Genomic DNA, 20,558 nt, shown 5'->3' with positions numbered 1-20,558 from the left:
AGTGCAGGACCCCTTCTACAGTGCAGGACCCCTTCTACAGTGCAGGACCCCCCCCCCTACAGTGCAGGACCCCCCCTACAGTGCAGGACCCCTTCTACAGTGCAGGACCCCTTCTACAGTGCAGACCCCCCCTACAGTGCAGGACCCCCCCCTACAGTGCAGGACCCCCCCCCCCCACAGTGCAGGACCCCCCCCCCACAGTGTAGGACCCCTTCTACAGTGCAGGACCCCTTCTACAGTGCAGGATCCCCCCTACAGTGCAGGACCCCCCCCCCCTACAGTGCAGGACCCCCCCCCTACAGTGCAGGACCCCCTACAGTGCAGGACACCCCCTACAGTGCAGGACCCCCCCTACAGTGCAGGACCCCCCTACAGTGCAGGACCCCCCTACAGTGCAGGACCCCCCACAGTAAAGAACCCCCCTACAGTGCAGGACCCCCCCCCTACAGTGCAGGACCCCCCCCCTACAGTGCAGACCCCCTACAGTGCAGGACCCCCCTACAGTGCAGGACCCACCACAGTAAAGAACCCCTAGTGTACCTGGAGCCCAAGGCAGCGGCATTGCAGGGGGGAGGTGCGAGCAGCACCCGAGTGGAGTGTCACCTGTCGGCTCAGTGATCCGGGACCCGGCGCAATAATCCCCTTCTCTCTGTAGTCACGTGACTCACATCGCGCCGTTCAGATCAGGCTCGGGCAGCGGCTGTCACTCACAGCCGAGCAGAGTGAAGCCGCCTCCCCCTCCTTGTCTACACAGTGCTGTGCATGGAGGAGGGGGAGGCGGCTTCACTCTGCTCGGCTGTGAGTGACAGCCGCTGCCCGAGACTGATCAGAACGGCAGCGCGACGCGACCACAGAGAGAAGGGGAGCCGGGTCCCGGACCACTGAGCCAGCGGATGTCACTCCACTTGGGTGCTGCTCGCACCCCCCCCCCGCAATGCCGCCCACTGCCAGTGCCTCGGGCTCCTCACGGCGCTGTCTGCCACTTCAGTTGCGGAGAGGGGAGGGGGGGTGCTGGCCTGACACCCCCCCCCCAGTGTGTGGCACCCGGGGCGGCACGCCCCCCCCCGCCCCCCCACTTAGTACGCCCCTGTGTTATTGTACTCAAATGTGAATATGGAGGCTTTTAATTATCTACAATAGCCGTATGTTGGAGAATAGCATGCTGTCAGCCAATGACATCTGACTGAAAGACATCTAAATAGTTAGCATAGGGTTATATAGAATGTCTATTCAGCAACCCAGTCACATTCATTTTGGATGCGACAGATAGATAAACGGTTCCCAAGAAATCAGATAGAATGTTTCTATATATATGTCTTTGACGGTTTCTTCCTGACATGGTCACATCTATCTGCGTCCTCGCATGTGTTCATTCTTTCTAGAGTTTATTTTGCAATATGTGTGTTTGATAGGTGATCTTGATATCTGCAGGAGGTATATTGCATATACAGTATGTACCTAATTGATTGAATCATAACCATGAACATGTTGTTTGTGGCTGAAAGTTTGGTCTACATGCAATTATGTGGTCTTTTTGTCATGGGGTTAATAGCAGTGTTTTCATGCTGTGCTGTGTGATCGGAATCCTGACTGCCTGTGTTTTTTTTTTACAGAATTTGGGTTTACCTACCTGTACATGCGCAAGAGCAATATTTTATATATATTCTTCTTATATATTTATATGTTTACATCAGAATTCTAATGCTAGGCATGCACAGGTGTTTCTGCAGGGAAACTCTACAGGCATTTTTATTAAAGTACATATACATACATGCACACATGTTTATGGAAAGTTTTTTTAAAACAATCTTTTGTTTTTAGAAGACTTTCTTGAGTGGAATATTTTCCACCTGTTCAGGTGGTTTAATTATGTCAGCATGCATCACCGTAAAATTTTTGGTCTTTATTTATATATCTTTTATGGGTTTGGCTTGTTTGCCTTTATTTTTGTATGAAGAGTTAACCTTGTGATCATGTGAGAGAGAAGTCCGACTGACTTACCTTTATATAAACTGAGAGCATTGTGTCACCTGTAGTGGGCATACACGATGCCTAATTGCACCAATTTACGGTTTTGCCTGCTTGTGTGTGTGTGTGTGTGTGTGTATGTGTGTATGTATGTATGTATATATATATATATATATATATATATATATATATATATATATATATATATATATATATATGTATGTGTATGTCTTTGGCATTATTTTAAAACTATTATTTTTTTTATTACTACTATTAAAACTTGGCTATGAATAAGCACCTGCTATAATGGTGTGAAACACGTCAGTAGTTTTATCCTTCCTGCATGGATTTATTATAGCAATAAAGAAATTGTTTTCATCCAAACCTTTTTGTTAAATTTTTTTAATATTAAGGGAGTTGAGAATGGAATCAGGTTTGCAACTTCTCGCTTTGCCAGTTTAATGACAACATTCAGTGACTTCTTCCCATTAATTTATAAAGCAATTGTAGGGACCCTGCCCTAAGCAGGAGTATCTCTATTCTAAATGTAGTTTTGCAGTTATGCTTTAGTCAGCCGGCACTTAAATTTGGTATAACTCTGCATTCATTAGGTTTCCCCTTGGCTCCAATTAATTTTTTACTTCTGCTTGCTAAAAGAAAAAACTGTTGTGTTTTGGGACGTTATACGAGGCAGTGACCTAAGTAAGTCATATGCCCCCATCCCTGTTTATGGCGAAAAAAGGGGGGGGGGGGAAGGACAAAAAGTTGGGACTTTAAATGAAGCACGTAGCTGCAAAACAGTACAATGGTTTGGTAAAAACATATTTATTTAATGAAATCAATAACAGAGTAGAAAATAATAATGCATGTTAATGATACATTTCATAGAGTAGTTCATAAGTACAATCATACTAAAGTATACAAGAAAATTTATAAATAACAGGATAATAGACAAGAATACACAATCATAATAAATAACTTGTTGTAATTCATATATATACTGTACAATTATGCGCATAGAGGATGATACAATTCAAAGGTAAGTTGGTTGATTGTGTTTTAGCCTCCATACTAATACCAATATGGCTTAATGGACAATGTAAGATCGGGGTGATTAGACTCAAGCAGTAGGCGCGTTTTCAAATGAGTGAGGTAGTCACAAACTGTATTTTTAAGGGTCTGGTAGCCCACTTTTTTATTTAAAAGCATGGAAAAGTTCACAAAGACATCAGTAGCCCATGTAGGGAGGTTCCACCATTACTGTATCTTGCACACTCAATACTTTAGCCTCCTCACTCACATTCTTGCCACACGACTGCTTCAGGCCTTTAGCCTAAGCCTTAGGTCTGCTCCTCAGACCAAAAGAGGTTCCTACAGTTAAGCTCTCTCCTAGCTTACTCTTGATCAGTGCCTTACTGCTCTGTCACATCTGCCTCCTGAAGACATGAACGCTTTGGCTGCACCCATGCAGCCTCTGAGTCCTGGAGAGGAATGGAAGTCCACCTGACTCCCATGCATAGACTTCCTGTTGGGTGGGGCCCCGAGCCATAGTCGGGTCACAACTATATAGCCCAGCACACAGCTGTGAAATTAGCGTGCCTAACTATCCAAAATCTGGTGTAAATCCGCAATCTTCCAGGTAGTAGAAGGTCCCACTACCACAACGTGTATCAATATAAAATTAGCGTACGACTTCTAGTTAGAAGCATTTTGTGGCTGGGTAGTTGCCACTCTTCAGGAGCAAGAGCATGATCTGGAATAAAATAATACAAGGATTGCCATGAGGATCATAACCTATCGGGGAGAAACTAAAAGAACAAATAGTATATCTGTGTGCGGGAGGTGCATTGCAAGGAGCTGAGGGCCCACTGGGAACATCATTCATGGGAACTGTGGGAATGTGATCCATGACCGCAATCCAAAGCACCACCAGGGATGGACAATCATCTAAACTGGATCTTCCTGAACTCGGAACCTTGGGAGGAGCAGTGGCTTCTGTGAAAATTATACAATTACCATGGTACACAGTGTACCTCAATGATAATGAGTAAACAAGAGTGCAAGTATACTGATAGTGCCATAAGTGAAGGGGAAGTACATGAAGAATAGTAAGGTGCATGAGGTAGGATGCTAGTGGGTGAAAGTATTAGGCCAACCGTTTGGGGCTATATAAAACAAAAAAAATTACAAAAAAAGGCTGTGGGCAAGTGAAGAAAACAAATGACAACATTACCTCAAAATTTATAAAAAAACATGATTCAGGGAGTTTGTGATGCAAGAGAGCCAAACAAAGATACTGGGCCATCCAGAGGTAGGCTTATATGGATACAGCCACAGCAGAGGAGGGTGTCAATGTCTGGACAGCATGGCCGCCCAGCGGTAAACACCAAAGTTAATTTAAAGCCCCAACTTTTTGTCCTACCCCCCCCCCCCCTTACTTCTGCTTGCTGTCAGGGAGTGTCAGTAGAGGCAAAGAAAAGCAATAGTTCTGAGCCATGAACATTTATGTCTCTCTGGCCATCCACTAGGAGGTTTATTGTCTGTTTTGCATGCTGAGGAAGGATATACAGTAAATATTTGGGGTGACCTTTCAGAAGGGCCCTTGACTGCTGGGCTGCTTCCAGGAGAGTAGACTGTGTTGGGGTCTCTGCCTCCCAGGCTTGCTGCCTGCAGAGGGTTAAGATAAGAGTTGGCCTGTGTCACGAAGCATGAATGATTATATATTGCCGTTCTGGAGTGGACATTCAGGACAAGTTGAGCAGGAAGAAGGCTGCATAGGGAGCATCTTGAGGAGAAAAGCCCTGATAAAGAGTGTCCTGGGGAGCTGGGTATAAGCTGCTGCCAGATGACCTTGCAGGAAGTTAGAGCTGCTCATTCCAAAGGTACTCATTCTGCTTGGTGCTATCCTACAGTTGGAAGTGTACAGTTTGTCAGTCTTGAGTTAAATGCCTTTATCTCAGTACTGACTGTGATTAGAAGTCTGGAGTTGCATTTTGTCAATTTGTCAAAAGTGCCCAACCTCTTCCATCCCACAAAGAGTCAAAAATGTTGCCCTGTGGTTTGAGATACTAGCCCACCAAGCCACCTGGGGGTTCCAAACATCCTTCCAGGGATCGGGGGGGGGGGGGGGGGCTAGGTATTAGCAGGGTATTAAAATGTTGCTTTTCCAACACTAAGCAGGGGTAATAACAATGACATGGCTTGTCAATATTAAGAATACATTTTTAATAAAGGTTGAACTATAGATTGTAGAACACAACCTCTAAACTTTTATATAGAAGGAAAAGCTTATATAACAATTTGATATGCTACTGTTCTAATAATGTGCTGGTCCTGTTTTTAGCAACGTTCACATTTTTCAAATTATAAATGTAGTGAATTTTAAACAAGAAAACCAAAAACAAGTGAATGAGTTACATGATTAGATTGCTGTTAAGCTCTGCTCAAAAAGAAGCTTTTATAAAAAATGTAAAACTGTGATATGGCAAAACCAAAAAGAGCAACTAACTAAAAAGACCCCTTGCGCAGGTGCCAGATTTAGAAGTGTGGTTGTACGAATGTGATCAAACCTGACCTCAGGCAAATAGAGCAAAAGGCAGTTGAGCAGAGCTTGCAGTTAAAATATAGGGAAAATAGTGGAACCTGGTGCCTTCACATTCACCACATTCATTCAAGTCGCTGGCTGGCTTGGGAGACACCCATAGACATAAGACTGAAAATAAATGGATCAGGCAAATGTTATTTTTTTTCTGGACTTCAGCCTCCCCAAGGATCTGCATGCTAACTTTTTTCTGTAGGGGGATGCTTTTTTTTGGCCGGTAATACATGCTGCAATGCAGTTATTCAGTCACAACACTAATGATGTGTTAAAAATTGGCTTTGTATATAGGTGGGAGTAATTTCAATGCAATCAGATGTAGCTGTAGCTACATTCATTTCCATCAAGTGGAAAAAAAATAGATTACCTTCACGTGCTTTAAATTTAATCGTGCAATTAGAGTAAAATAAATCTACATTCCCCATGCCTGAGAATGTACTGTATTTATATGTCATTATGTAGCAGTCATATGTGATATAGGTGAAAATTGTCTTACAAATGATGGAGAAATTGAAATCAAAGTAGTTTTTAATTGTATGCATATAACAATCAAAACAGTCCAGCCCTTTCGAAAAAGTGAAAGTTAATAAGCCTGTGATCTTGCACAAGAGTTAGTACAGTGGTGTTAAAGTAAAACTCTCCAACCATTATATAACTGTAGTCCCTTACTTGAAACAAACCTGTCATTTGAGAAATATGGGGGCTGCCATTACAAATCTTCTGAAAAAGAATAGTAACCTATTACAATTAAATACAAAACAGTGGTGCGCTATATTGCTATAAATTCTTATAGATAAATACTACCAATCAACTGTATATAACTTAATTCACCCCTATTTGTGAAATGTATTAAGTGCCCGTAAATTCAAAAGTTCACTATTTGTAAAACTCCACCATGTATCACAGTGCATGTCCTGTATTCCCACCTTTTTTTCTGTTAAAACTAATAAAATGCCACTCACATAGATAATTTTAAAGGGAAATACATGCTGTGATCTTTGATTAATGTGCATGGCATTTTATTAGTTTTAACAAATATATAGGTTGGCATACAGTAAGCACTATTAGTATCATTCTCTTATTTGCGTGAATGGTGACATTATTTCCATGGATGGCTAAGCATGGATATGGATTGAATTCCTGGAAGTGGTGAAGGAGATACCTGCTGGCATTTATAAATCTAATTTAAAGAGGAAGATGCAGTAGACCTTATTAAGCGTGGGTCAAAGGAGGTGAGAGCAATATTGATATGGTGATGGGATTGCACGGTGTATTTGAACATCAATTCCATAAAAATTAAGCCCCGTGTCACATCACTACAGAGAAGATCTGGACAGTATATGTAAAATAAGGACATGGACTGTGATACACAGTGCATTTTTACAAATGCTGGATTTTTAGGTTTGTGGGCACTTACTACATTTCACAAATCGGAGTGGATTACATTATTTACAGTTGATTTAGTAGTATTTATCTATAAGAATATATAGCATTATTGCGTGGCACTGTTTTTTCTAGTTATATTTATTGTGGTGGACTGTGAGTACACTGTGGCAGCTGCAATATACACTCTCCAGCCACTTTATTAGGTACACCTGTTCAATTGCTTGGTAAGACAAATTGCTAATCAGTCAATTACATGGCAGCAACTCAATGCACTTAGGCATCTAGATGTGGTAAAGGCGCTGAAGTTCAAACCGAGCATCAGAATGGGGATGAAAGAGGATTTCAGGGACTTTGAAAGTGGCATGGTTGTTGGTGCCAGACAGGCTGGTCTTAATATTTCAAAAACTGCTAATCTATTTGGATTTTCACACACAACCATCTCTAGAGTTTATAGAGAATGGTCCGAAAAAGAGAAAATATCCAGTGTGTGGCAGTTGTGTGGAAGAAAATGCCTTGTTGATGTCAGAGGTCAAAGGAAAATGGGTAGACTGGTTCGAGGTTACAACCAAGGTGTGTAGTATACCATCTCTAAATGTACAACACATCGAACCTTGAAGGAGATGGACTACAGCAGCAGAAGATCACACCGGATGCCACTCCTGTCAGCTAAGAACAGGAAACTGAGGCTACAATCCACACAGGTTCACCAAAATTAGACAATAGAAGATTGGAAAAACATTGCCTGGTCTGATGAATTTCAGCTGCGACATTCAGATGGTAAAGTCAGAATTTGGCGTAAACAGCATGAAAGCATGGATCCATCCTGCCTTATATCAACAGTTCGGGCTAGTTGTGGTGGTGTAATCGTGTGGGGGATATTTTCTTGGCACACTTTGGACCCCTTAGTGCCAATTAAGCATTGTTTAAATGCCACAGCCTACCTGAGTTGCTGACCAGGTCCATCCCTTTACGACTACAGTGTATCAATCTTCTGATGCTACTTCCAGCAGGATAATTCACCATGTCACAAAGCTCAAATCATCTCAAACTAGTTTCTTGAACATGACAATGAGGTCATTGTACTCCAATGGCCTCCACAGTCACCAGATCTCAATCCAATAGAGCACCTTTAGGATGTGGGGGAACGGGGATTCACATCATGGATGTGCAGCCAACAAACCTGCAGCATCTGCGTGATACTATCATGTCATATGGACCAAAATTTCAGAGGAATGTTTCCAACACCTTATTGAATCTATGCCACAAAGATCTAAGCCAGTTCTGAAGCCGAAACGAGGTCCAACACAGTACTAGCCAGGTGTACCTAATAAAGTGCGTGGTGAGTGTAAACATATATAATATTAGGTTAGTAGGGGGTAGTATTTTCACTGGGGTGTTTTTTGGTTATTTTTCAACCTATTAAACTTCACTTAATTCATATTGGTTGGAGATCCCTGCACCTAAATGATCTGTTGAGGAAAATACGGTATATTTTGCTATTTTCCTTTAATGATACATTGAAATCTAATGTGTACCATGAGGCCTATTACCCACATAGCAACATTTACATATGCTGACTTGTTGCTAATAATGTTGTATGATATATGCAAATCACACAGTGAATTACAAACCATAAATGGGTTGAGATATGACTGTGTTGCAGAATATATTTGGACAAAAATAAACATAAATTATGGTCTACATGTTGTATATGATGTGGTTAAAATGCATGCTATACTAACTGTGTAATACAGGGCATAGTTCTTGTTGGGGATTTAGTATGTTTGCTATTATTTATAGTACTTGAATCCTGAAAATACAAGCCATCTATATTTTGTGTTTAACTAAAATTCATAATTTTCGTTTATCTACCTTTTAGGTGTCTATGGGAGCATTTTTTTAAACATTGATGTATCACTTTTTCTGTTAACCAAAAATAGAATCAATTTGATTTTAAATGTTAATGGTTTTCAATGTTTGAAATTCTGTAATACAAGTCTTTTTTCTTCCTACAGAAAATCAATAACTTATCACAGCTTCAGGGAGAGATTGCATCCATGCAAATCACAGTACCTCTTGCCATGTTTTGCCTGGATGCTTTACGCTTTAATGAGGATCTTTGTGCCAGAGCTCAAAAGTTAAAGGATCAGCTTATCCAGTATGAAGTAGATGAAAACAGGGAGTTGAATATAAGGCAAGTACTTTTGTTTGCACCAGTCTATGAATGTCAGATTTAATAGACTACTTACAAGAATATAAGTCTTCATGTGAGACATGGATCAGTAACTTCTTATTCAATCAGATAACTACTCAAGCCAAATAAGTTGTCATACATTATGACAGTAAAAATTTGTATTTTTATATACAGCTTACCTGTAAAATCCTTTTCTTGAGAGTACATCACGGGACACAGGAGCTTCATTACATAGTGGGTTATATAGGCACCTCTGGTGATTGGACACTGGTTAACCCCCAATTAAGGAGAATTCCTCCCCTATATAACCCCTCCCATATGGGAGGCACCTCAGTTTTGTAGCAAGCAATAGGAAACCAAGTAAAACCCAAGAGGGGCGGGAGCCCTGTGTCCCGTGATGTACTCTCAAGAAAAGGATTTTACAGGTAAGCTGTATGTCATGGTTATGCAGTGATCTTTGCTGTGTTTGCTTACCTCCTCTCATGTGTTCAGACTGAGAGGCCAGCCACTTCCACCTGGTGGTTTTAATAACCTCTCCTCTAAGCATGGCTCCACCCCAGGCCCTATCAGGGAGCCCTATATTAACCTGTGCACTGCAGGCCATCAGTGCTGATCAACCATTGTGTATTCCTTTGTGTGTTAGCTTCCTGTTTCCTGCCGTGTGCTCTGCTACTGTTTTCCGTTACCGACTTTGGCGTGTCTTGACTATCCCTGTTTGCCTATGATCCTGACCTTTTGGCGTGTACCCGACTATTCTTGTCTGCTTGTGGCCCCGACCTTGGCTTTGTCCCTCTCCATCCCTATCCTCCTGTTGCCTACTGGGGGTGTGAGCTGGGGGACCCTGGGGGTCGCGACCTGGAGCCAGTTGCAGCCAAGTCCATCCTCACCACCAGGGGCTCTGGTGAACACCTGCTGGCTCTTAGACTCCGCGCCCCAGGGAATCTTACGCTCTAGCCCCAGTGGGATCTGTCCCCCATCTGCAGCAGTCACCGTAGGGTCCACAACCTTGCGGTGCACTCCAGATCCCTACGGTGTGCACCTGTCACCTCGCCTCAAGGTGACCTGACACTGTATATAAAAATCCTATTTTCTTGATCATACATCACGGGACACAGGAGCTTCATTACATAGTGGGATGTCCCATAGCAATGCTCCGATTGAGGGGAGGGAGACACAGATCATAATAATAGACCGCCATAGACCGGAGGACCTAAACTGCAGCCTGCAGTACACTGTGCCCAAAGGCGATATCCTCTTGCCCTCTGACATCCACCTGATAGAATCTGGTGAATGTGTGGACTGATGACCAAGTTGCAGCCTTACAGATCTGAGCCAGGGAGGCCTGGTGATGCACTGCCCAAGAAGCAATTACAGGCCTAGTTGAGTGCGCTTTCACTTGAAAAGGAGGGATCTTTCCCTTTAACACTATAGGCCTGAGAAATAATCTGTCTAATCCACCTTGAGAGAGTGGATTTTGATGCCGCCTGGCCCTTCCTAGGGCCTTCCGGCAAAATAAATAAGCAATCAGTTTTCCTTATCTGAGCAGTTGCCTGAAGATAGATACTGATTGCCCTTACCACATCCAAAGTGTGCAAAAACTCTTCTTCTGCGGACTGTGGGTCTGGAAAAAAGGATGGTAGGATTACATCTTGATTCAAATGGAATCCTGAAATCACCTTAGGCAGAAAGGACCTGTTGGGACGCATTACCACCCGGTCCTTATGAATAATTAGATACGGTTCCTTGCTGGAGAGAGCTGCTAGCTCTGACACTCTCCTAGCCGAGGAAATGGCTACCAAGAAAACCTATTTTTTAGTCAAAAAGGACTAATAAAGCCAGATGCAAAGGTTCAAATGGTTGCCCCTGCAAAGCTGAGAGAACCAAATTCAGATCCCATGGGCATACCGGAGGTTTGACTGGCGGTCTTATCCGCATGGCCCCCTGGATGAAAGCCCGCACCAGGGAATGTGATGCAAGTGGCTTCTGAAAAAAACACTGACAAGGCCGAAATCTGCACCTTGATAGTGCTTACGGCCAAATTCATTTCTAGGCCTGACTGGAGAAAGGCCAAGATCCTGCTAATGACATACTTTCTAGGATGCCATTCCCTGAGTTCACACCAGAAAAACATATGCCTTCCAGATCTTGTAGTAAATAAGCCTGGAGGCCGGCTTTTTGGCATTGACCAGAGTAGAAAGGACTGGCCCCGAAAGCCCACGATCCCTCAGAATGTGGGTCTTAGCAGCCAAACCGTCAAATTCAGACTGCGTAAAGCAGGATGGTAAATTGGATCCTGTGAGAGCAGATCTGGCCGGAGAGGAAGGATCCATGGCCTGCCTACTGCCAACTTAATGATCTCTGCGTACCAAGGTCGCCTGGGCCAAGCCGGGGCTACCAAAAGCACAGACTTTGTTTCCCTCTTGATTCTTCCCAGGAACCGTGACAGAAGCGGGCACGGGGGAAGGCATAAATTAGATTGTACTGATCCCAGGGAACTGTCAGAGCATCCGACCCCTGAGCAAGAACATCTCTTGTCCTTGACACGAATTTGTCCAGCTTTCTGTTGATTCTGGACGCAAACAGATCTAAGTCTGGAGTACCCCACCTGCGACATATGTTCTGAAAACACGTCGGGGTGCAGAGCCCATTCTCCTGGGCACAACTGCTGGTGGCTCAGAAAATCCGCCTGCCAATTTTCCACTCCTGGAATGAGGACTGCAGAAAGGGATGGAACATGCCTTTCTGCCCAGGCAAGTATGCGATTCACCTCTTTTTGTGCAACCAGCCTCTGGTACCACCCTGGTGATTGATATAGGCCACTGCTGTGGCATTGTCGGACTGAACCCGAACAGGGAGACCCCGTAGTCTGTAAGACCACTTTATGAGAGCCATATAAACTGCCCGGATTTCCAAGACATTTATGGGCAATAGCTTCTCGATCGCAGACCATTTCCCCTGCGAGCACGTCTCCTCCAACACTGCTCCCCAGCCCGTCAGGCTGGCATCTGTCATAATAATCTTCCATGGAAGCGGAAGAAAAGTTTTGCCTTTCAGCAAATTCTCGGTTTGTAACCACCAAATGAGACTCTTGCGTGTCCCTGGGGACAGACACATAGGAAGATCCAAGGCCTGGAGCTTCCTGTTCCACGCCGCAAGGATGCATCTTTGCAGAGGCCTTGAGTGGAACTGGGCGAATGGAACGGCCTCGAAGGAGGCGACCATTTTTCCTAACAGTCTCATGCACAACCGAATGGGGAAGATCTTCTGCCCAGAATTAGGCGCATCAGACCCCCAATGGCCAAGGCCTTTGGCCTTGGTAGAAACACCCCGCCTTGAGCGGTGTCGATGACCATACCCAGGTACTCCAACCTGGTAGCAGGCTGTAGGGACGATTTTTCTAGGTTTATAATCCAACCTAGGCGTTCCAGGAGGTCTAGTGTTCTGGTAACACTGTGGTTCAGGAGCGCTACTGTTTTCTCTATGAGAAGCAAATCGTCTAGATACGCCATGACAGCTATACCCTGAGCTCTTAGGTTTGCCAAGAGAGGGTCTAGAATCTTTGTGAAGACTCGAGGAGCCGTAGCGAGCCCGAACGGCAAAGCCACAAATTGAAAATGGCGCCGCTCTACCGCGAACCTTAGATACTTTGGGTGTGCAGAAAATATTGGCACATGAAGATATGCATCCTTGATATCTATTGATGCCATAAACTCTCCCCCTTGCAGGGAGGAGACCACAGCGTGTATTGACTGCATTCGGAAGGACCCGTGCGTAAAAAACGGTTCAGATCCTTCAGATCCAGGATAGGTCTGACACCTCCATTTGGCTTTGGAATGGTGAAGAGATTTGAGTAAAAGCCTGAACCCTGTTCTTTTGGGTCCACTTCCACTATCACCCCCTGGGATAGTAAGTGATCTAAGGCCAGGAAAAGCGGTCTTTGCTTTACTGGATCCCTGGTGATCCTTGACCTTAGAAAGCGAGAAGGTAGAATCTCCTGAAACTCTAGCTTGTAGCCCAGAGATACCGAGGAGACTACCCACTTGTCCCGGATCTCTTCCCGCCACGCTTCTGCAAACTGCAGGAGCCTTCCCCCCACTCGGCCGAGCGGGGGCGCCCCTTCACAAGGAAGCTTTTGGGCTCTGCTTGGCAGGCTTTCGCTCCCAAGTCTTTTCCTGCCCCTGGGCCCAGCCTTGAGCCTTTCCTGTAGGGGGAGGTTAGGAAAGGCCGTCGCCACTGCTTAGAGCTTGATGCTCCGGGAGAGAGAGAACGCCTAAATGATGGACGTTTGCTCCTTTTGATTGGAAGGAGAGTAGATTTACCCCCTTAAATTCTTTGGACGAACTTGTCTAATTCTTCTCCAAATAAACGTTCCCCCTTAAACGGGAACCCAATCAAATGCTTCTTGCATGATAGCTCAGCTGCCCAATTGTTTAGCCCTAGGGCCCTTCACATGTGTACCAAAAGGAGAGACAAACGAGATGCTTGTTGGACAGAATCCAAAATCGCATCAATCATAAAAAACTGAATTTGAGGCTTTTCTGCATAGTTCTCCACTTCCTCACTGGGAAGGAGGCCAAGCATCTGCTTAACTTGTTCCTTTAGGAACTGACACAACCCCATGGCTGCGACTGTAGGTTGCACTACTGCGCCAGTCATGGAAAAGGAGGCTTTCAATAAGGTTTCCAGCTTCTTATCAGTTGGATCCTTAAATACCTGAGCATTATCCAAAGGACAGGTCAGGTTTCTATTCACGCAAGAAACAGCCGCATCGACAGATGGGACCCCCCATTTCTTGGTGAAACTTTCCTCCAGAGGATAAAGCATAGAAAACCTTTTAGAAGGAGCAAACAGTTTATCGGGATGTCCCCAATCCTCATACAACAATTTATCCATTAAGGGATGAATTGGAAAGGAAAAGGCAGTCTGTGGGATTTTTCTGATTCCCAGGGAAGAAACAGAGGACGTAGCGACCTCAACAGCAGGCATTCTGAATGTGGTACGCACCAATTCAGTATAATACTGCACCTGTTTTCTGAGCGCCTGGGAGGAGGGGACTCTCTCCTCTTCCTCTGATTCATCTGACTGCTCATGATCCCTGTCTCAAGATAGGGATCTCTCCTCATTGTCAGAAGTGTCACCTGAGAGAGGAATCTCAGCAGAGGGAGGTGATCTACCCCTTTTCCTGCTATCTTTCAGGGAAGCTGAAATAAAATTCATGATTCTCCCTTCAAAACCCTCCAATGTAGCCCTAAGGTAGTCCTCAGTGACATATACCGGGGCACTAGGAGACATTAGGAGAGGCTGCAAAACCTGACAGGGGCACTGACTCATCCTGTGAGGCTGTCTCCAGTCTTGCAGGGGGGGGATGGTAACCTACAGGCATTTTTAAAACCCTTAGACCTAGGCGGTGACTTACCAGTGCCTTTGTTACCTCCCCCTGAGACCCTCTTACGAGGAGACATAGTCCTAAGCTACAAAGCAGAGGTACTAGTACAAAGTGCAATCACTGTTGTGCTCAAAGTCTTACAATAAATATATATGCTTAAACTGCACAACCTGATGCTGAGTAGGTGTCTTAGGTTTGCCTGGATCCAATCCCTTGGGATGCTTACTGCCCACAGCTCCTGTGTCTCCACTTACAGCCCCCTGGCACTCTGGGCTTTTTTTTTTTTTTTAATTGCCGCCTGGCGCCAGCGCAGTACAGCGCCGTGCACACCAACGTGCACGGCTCACAACCACACTCCCCCCTCCATTAGCACGGGAGCGCGCTTAGCGCGTGTGCACGAGGACCACCGGACGTCCAGGGGGTAAGGGGGACCACCATCGGAGCTGTGCGGGACCCCCAGACTACGTGGGACCCCTGTATTACCTTTATTGTGGCAGGGATTGCAGCGGAGACGTGAGTCATCTGGGAGAACCAGGCTTCACTGAGCGTGTGTATCTGAAAGGCATGTAAGTATGCATCAGGCTGCTCTTACTCCCTCTAGTGGTGGAAACCAGGTAAGACATACAACTACTCAATGAAGAAATCCATAATATACATTTTTATATAGGATTAACTTCCTTTACCTGTCCTTGCCGCAGGAATTGCTGAAAACAGACAGATTCCAGCCTTCACCCATCATGGCGGGCAGAGTTGTGCCAACCTTCAGGTTTTTTTGGGGTTCCTTCTCAGAAGAACCTCCTACCTGGACCTTGCAAAAGACTCTGCCAGAAACTTTCGTGCCACTATGTAAATAGTACACCAAGTCTGGTTTTCCCAGAGCCCAGTCTTCCAATAGGAGAGGACTTACAGGCAAAACCTTGTTTCTTCAGATGACGAGGCCCGGGTACCATACCATCTTGGGAGTCAAAATATTGGCCCGAGATATGGATCCGGTTTGATGTAGCCCTTAGGCCCCCACAGGGACCTGCACAGAGCTTTCTTCAGAGCACATGTTTTACGTGACCAACCACCATGAACACTGGTGAAAAAACTGAGGTGCCTCCCATATGGGAGGGGTTATATAGGGGAGGAATTCTCCTTAATTGGGGGTTAACCAGTGTCCAATCACCAGAGGTGCCTATATAACCCACTATGTAATGAAGCTCCTGTGTCCCGTGATGTATGATCAAGAAATGTGTGTTAACAGCCATTGGACATCATCGTTTTAACCTAGAAGAAGAGTAGCCCATTAAGATTTAAACTTTTTTTTTTTTTTTTTTTTTAAGTGTTACAATATTTCACTGCCATGTTCACAGCATGATATGCGTGTAATAAAAAAGTTAAGCTGTAATTTTCTAGTAAGAGAAATTAATAATTTTGTAATGACATAATTACCATTGGAATTATTGTAGCATTTAGGAACTGTTACTCTATGATTTGATGAATGCACAACCAAGTATATTTATAAATGTTTTCTCCCAAGATTCATGCATTTTCTAATTGGATTAAATTAGAAAAATGTTTAAATCCAGGTTGAAAAAAATGTGTGAAGACATTCATAAATGATCCCCAAAGTGTGACTGGTTTCAATGTTAACCACTTGCCGACCGTGTCACGCAGATATACTGAGGCACAATGGCTCTTCTGGGTGAAATCCCATACGGGTACGTCCTACCCTTTTTCGGCCACCAGAGGGCACGTGTGCGCACCTGCTGCACATGGCCGGTGGGCACGATCGCACAAAACGCACAAATCCCTGTGCTGTCAGAGAAGAGACATATTGTTTGTTCCTACTAAGTAGGATCAAACGATATGGCTCCTCTCCTAGTCAATCCCAATAAAGGTAGAACACAGTGAGGGAACACACAATTAACCCCTTGGTCACCCTCTAGTGTTAACCTCTTCCCTGCCAGTGACATTTACACAGTAATCAGTGCATTTTTATAGCACTGATCGCTGTAAAAAATGGCAGTGGTCCCAAAAAAGTGTCAAAAGTCTCCGATCTGTCGGTCGCAATGTCGCTGTACCACTAAAAATTGCAGATACCCGCTAAAACGACAATCTAAAATGTATTCAGTATCCATTTTGAATTGTTCATATTCAAGACCAACTCATTTAGTCTTGCAAGCTTATTAATGATTATAATAGAAACATACTTAGGAATGTATGTGTACTCAAATTGCAAAGTTTTATATCTAAAGTGTAATATCTATTACATTTCAAAGCAGATGTACAGTGTTGCGGAAGTAAGTAGGTTATATTTATACCATTGATAGTTGTTTTCCTTTCATTAAGTGTGTTCCATGTTCTATGGTAATTGTTTCATTTAATCTTGTCAGATGTGTTAGCTTTGTATCTGTTTATTTTATCAAACATGATGGCACTACATTATTTTTAATTAATTGTATGTTGATGTGACATGCCCTTTGATTAAGGTACTATTACATTTAGTTGAAAATGGCTTGCACAGATACATCTGTAGGAGAAGTTGTTCCATTTCATTTTTGAAATGTGTTTTTTTTACTTTATGTTTTTACCTTGGTCCAGTAGTGGGTTTATTAATAGATGTAAATCAGATTTTTTACATCAATATTTTGAGTCAACAGTTTCACTGTCACCTTATACGCATACGTAAGTAAGTGAAAAAATGTGTTTTTTTTGGTGAAAATTATAAAACAAAATGCAAAAAATTGGATGAGCAATTAAATACAGAAATGTATCCATTATCATAGTGGTTATCCCTAGAATTTGGTATAGAGCCATGCAAAATTTAAAAAAGAAATGGCGTGGGGTTCCCCCAAAATCCATACCAGACCCTTATTCGAGCATGCAGTCCAGAAGGTCAGGAAAGAGATGGTAGAGCGAGTGCCCCCCTCCTGAACCATCTTCATGGGGTGTCCCCCCAAAGCGCCTTGTCCACATGCTCTTCCCCACAACCCTGGCTGGTCATTGTGGTGGTCTGTGGGCGGGGGCTTATCAGACAGGGCATGCTGGGTCAGTGATCTCTCAAGGGGACAGGCCATCCAGTGATGCCACCAGGTGGCCCTGCCCCTTAGTTTATTTAGCGGCAGAGCTGTTATTTGGCATGAGCCTTTATTGGGAGGGGAGCTTCTTTTTTTTGGGGTCAGCAGCGGTGGCAGGCATCGCAATTGACATTGGATCTACACCAGGGGATAATTTTTTTTTGTTTTTTTAACCAGTTAAGGACTGCCGCATGTAATTATACGTCGGCACAATGGCACGGACAGGCACAAGCACATACCCGTGCGGGCCTGCCTTCCAGCAGGTGGGGGGTCCGATCGGACCCCCTCCCGCTGGCTGTGGCAGTCCATTTTGCTTCAGGAGCGATCCGGAATGAGGGGACGGCCATTCCCTCGCGATCGCTCCTGGCGAATGAGAAGCTTCCCCTGCCTGTGTAGTGCAAACACAGGCAGAGGAAGTGATGTCACTCTCCTTGTGGCGGTCTTTTTGACCAGACGGCGAGGAGAGAAGACATCATAGTAAGGGCACCAACACTACACTGACACGTAGGCACACTTTTCACCCCAGTCACCCCCTGATCACCCCCCGATCACCCCCTGCCCCCCCCCCCAGTCATAGTGTCACTGATTGCATTGATCATTTATTTACTGATCACTGCATTTAGTGTCCGTTGTGACTGTAAAAAGTGTCAGGGCAGTTAGTGTTAGGTCCAGGGTAGCCCCCTACCCCCCCTAATAAAGGTTTAACCCCTTGATTGCCCCCCAGGTAACCCTTTCACCCCCTTTTCCCAGTGTCGCTAAGCGATCGTTTTTCGGATCGCTGCATTAGTGTCACTGGTGCCGCTAGGTAGCTAGTTATTTTTTAGGTTCACCGCCAGGTTTTTATAGCGTTGGGTACCCCCATATATAACCTAATAAAGGTTTTATCCCCCTGATTGCCCCTAGAGTTAACCCTTTCACCAGTGATCACCGTATAAGTGTCACTGGTGACACTGGTTAGCCAGTTAGTTATTTAGTTATTTAGGTTCCCCGTCAGGTTTTTATATAGCTTCAGGTACCCCCATATACTACCTAATAAAGGTTTTAACCTCCTGATTGCCCCTAGTTAACCCTTTCACCAGTGATCACCGTATAAGTGTTACGGGGGACGCTGGTTAGTTGGTTTGCTTTTTATAGCATCAGGGCACCCGCCATTTATTACCCAATAAAGATTTAACCCCCTGATCACCCAGCAGGTGATATCAATTAGGTTTTAGGGTCAGATAGGGTCTGCATCACCCCAGGCAGCGCTAGGTTAGTGCCAGTACCGCTAACACCCACGCGCAAAGCATACACCTCCCTTAGTGGTATAGTATCAGAAACTATCAATATCTGATCAGATCTATACTAGCGTCCCCAGCAGTTTAGGGTTCCAAAAGATGCATTGTTAGCGGGATCAGTCCAGATACCTGCTAGCACCTGCGTTTTGCCCCTCCACCAAGCCCACCCAAGTGCAGTGTCGATCGATCACTGTCACTTACAACACTAAACACATAACTGCAGCATTCGCAGACTCAGGCCTGATCCCTGTGATCGCTAACAGTTCTTTTTGGTAGCATTTTATACAGTCACTGACAGCCTAGGTGCTTTTTTACCTGTGAATCTCACTAGTGTACCACTAAATTTAGAGCCCAAAATGGCAAAGCGAAGGTACACTAGTGAAGAGGCCTACACATTTCTGAGCATGACAGATAGTGAAGAGGAAGTCACTCATCTGTCAGATTCAGGCTCAGTGAAATAAAAAATTAATGCCCTTAGAAATCCTGAAGGCGGTGCTTGGTTTTCGGGGTCCCGTACGCGGCTAGGCTCCCAAAAAGTCCCACACATGTGGTATCACCGTACTCAGGAGAAGAAGCAGAATGTATTTTGGGGTATCATTTCACATATGCTCATAGCATGTGTGAGCAATATATCATTTAGTGACAACTTTGTGCAAAAAAAAAAAAAAAAAAGTTTGTAATATTCCCGCAACTTGTGGCAAAATATAAAATATTCCATGGACTCAACATGCCTCTCAGCAAATAGCTTGGGGTGTCTACTTTCCAAAATGGAATCATTTGGGGGGGGGGGGGGTTGTGCTATTTTGGCATTGTATGGCCTTCGAAACTGTGATAGGTAGTGAGGAGTAATAAACAATTTTTTCAGGAATATGTGCAATCTATACTATCACGCCAAACACCTGAACCCAGCGCTCATGTATGCCAGTCAACTAATATCGCTAATTGATATGAGGTGCTCGCTCCTCTTAAAAGTTTTAGCAGCTATTATATATCAAAAGACAGTCATATACAATGTGGCCGACCTAAAAAGTCAAACACTAACAGCGCTCTAATTGTACAGTCTAAACAGTGCCTTCCACCATTAAATATCATGTAATCTGACTGCACAACTTAAACCAATCTGATATTGAGCAAATTTAAACCTTATTACTATAGGTTACATGTAATCACTTATTCCTACAGATTTACATATGGTCGCTCTTATAATATCAATACAAATCACTTGACACCCAGAATTGCCTTATTGTGATTAAAAACAATCCCTCTGGCATAGGAAAATGTGAGTAAAAAAGTCTTTATCCGTGAAGGTGAATATCAGACACCGCAGCTGGAATATCCTACACTGTCACCGTTTCCACCAACGTTGTTTAGACTGTACAATAAGTTAATGAGGAGTAAAATAAAAAATGTGCACCCTTAGACATCCTGAAGGCGGTGATTGGTTTTTGGGATGCCGTACGCGGCAAGGCTCCAAAAAAGTCCCACACATGTGGTATCCCCGTACTCAGGAGAAGCAGCAAAATATATTTTGGGGTGCAATTCCACATATAACTACAGTGGGGATCGAAAGTTTGGGCACCTCAGGTAAAAATGTGTATTAATGTGCATAACGAAGCCAAGGAATGATGGAAACATCTCCAAATGGCATCAAATTACAGACTAGACATTCTTATAATATGTCAAAAAA

General features: G+C 44.2%; 1 protein-coding gene across 1 annotated transcript in view; it reads left to right on the top strand.

Annotated features, from left to right (window-relative positions):
* DNAH3 (dynein axonemal heavy chain 3) overlaps positions 1-20,558 on the top strand; it is a 730,495-nt gene that overhangs the window by 244,579 nt on the left and 465,358 nt on the right. Inside the window, exon 13 of the mRNA XM_077448990.1 lies at positions 8,968-9,146. Coding sequence (XP_077305116.1) covers positions 8,968-9,146 — 179 coding nt within the window. The remainder of the gene's footprint in view (positions 1-8,967; positions 9,147-20,558) is intronic.

Source organism: Lithobates pipiens, unplaced genomic scaffold (genome assembly GCF_037356315.1).
Source record: "Lithobates pipiens isolate NorthernLeopardFrog02 unplaced genomic scaffold, aLitPip1_a1.2 Scaffold_22, whole genome shotgun sequence".
NCBI classification, from domain to species: domain Eukaryota; kingdom Metazoa; phylum Chordata; class Amphibia; order Anura; family Ranidae; genus Lithobates; species Lithobates pipiens.
This window is presented reverse-complemented; position numbering and strand designations above follow the sequence as displayed.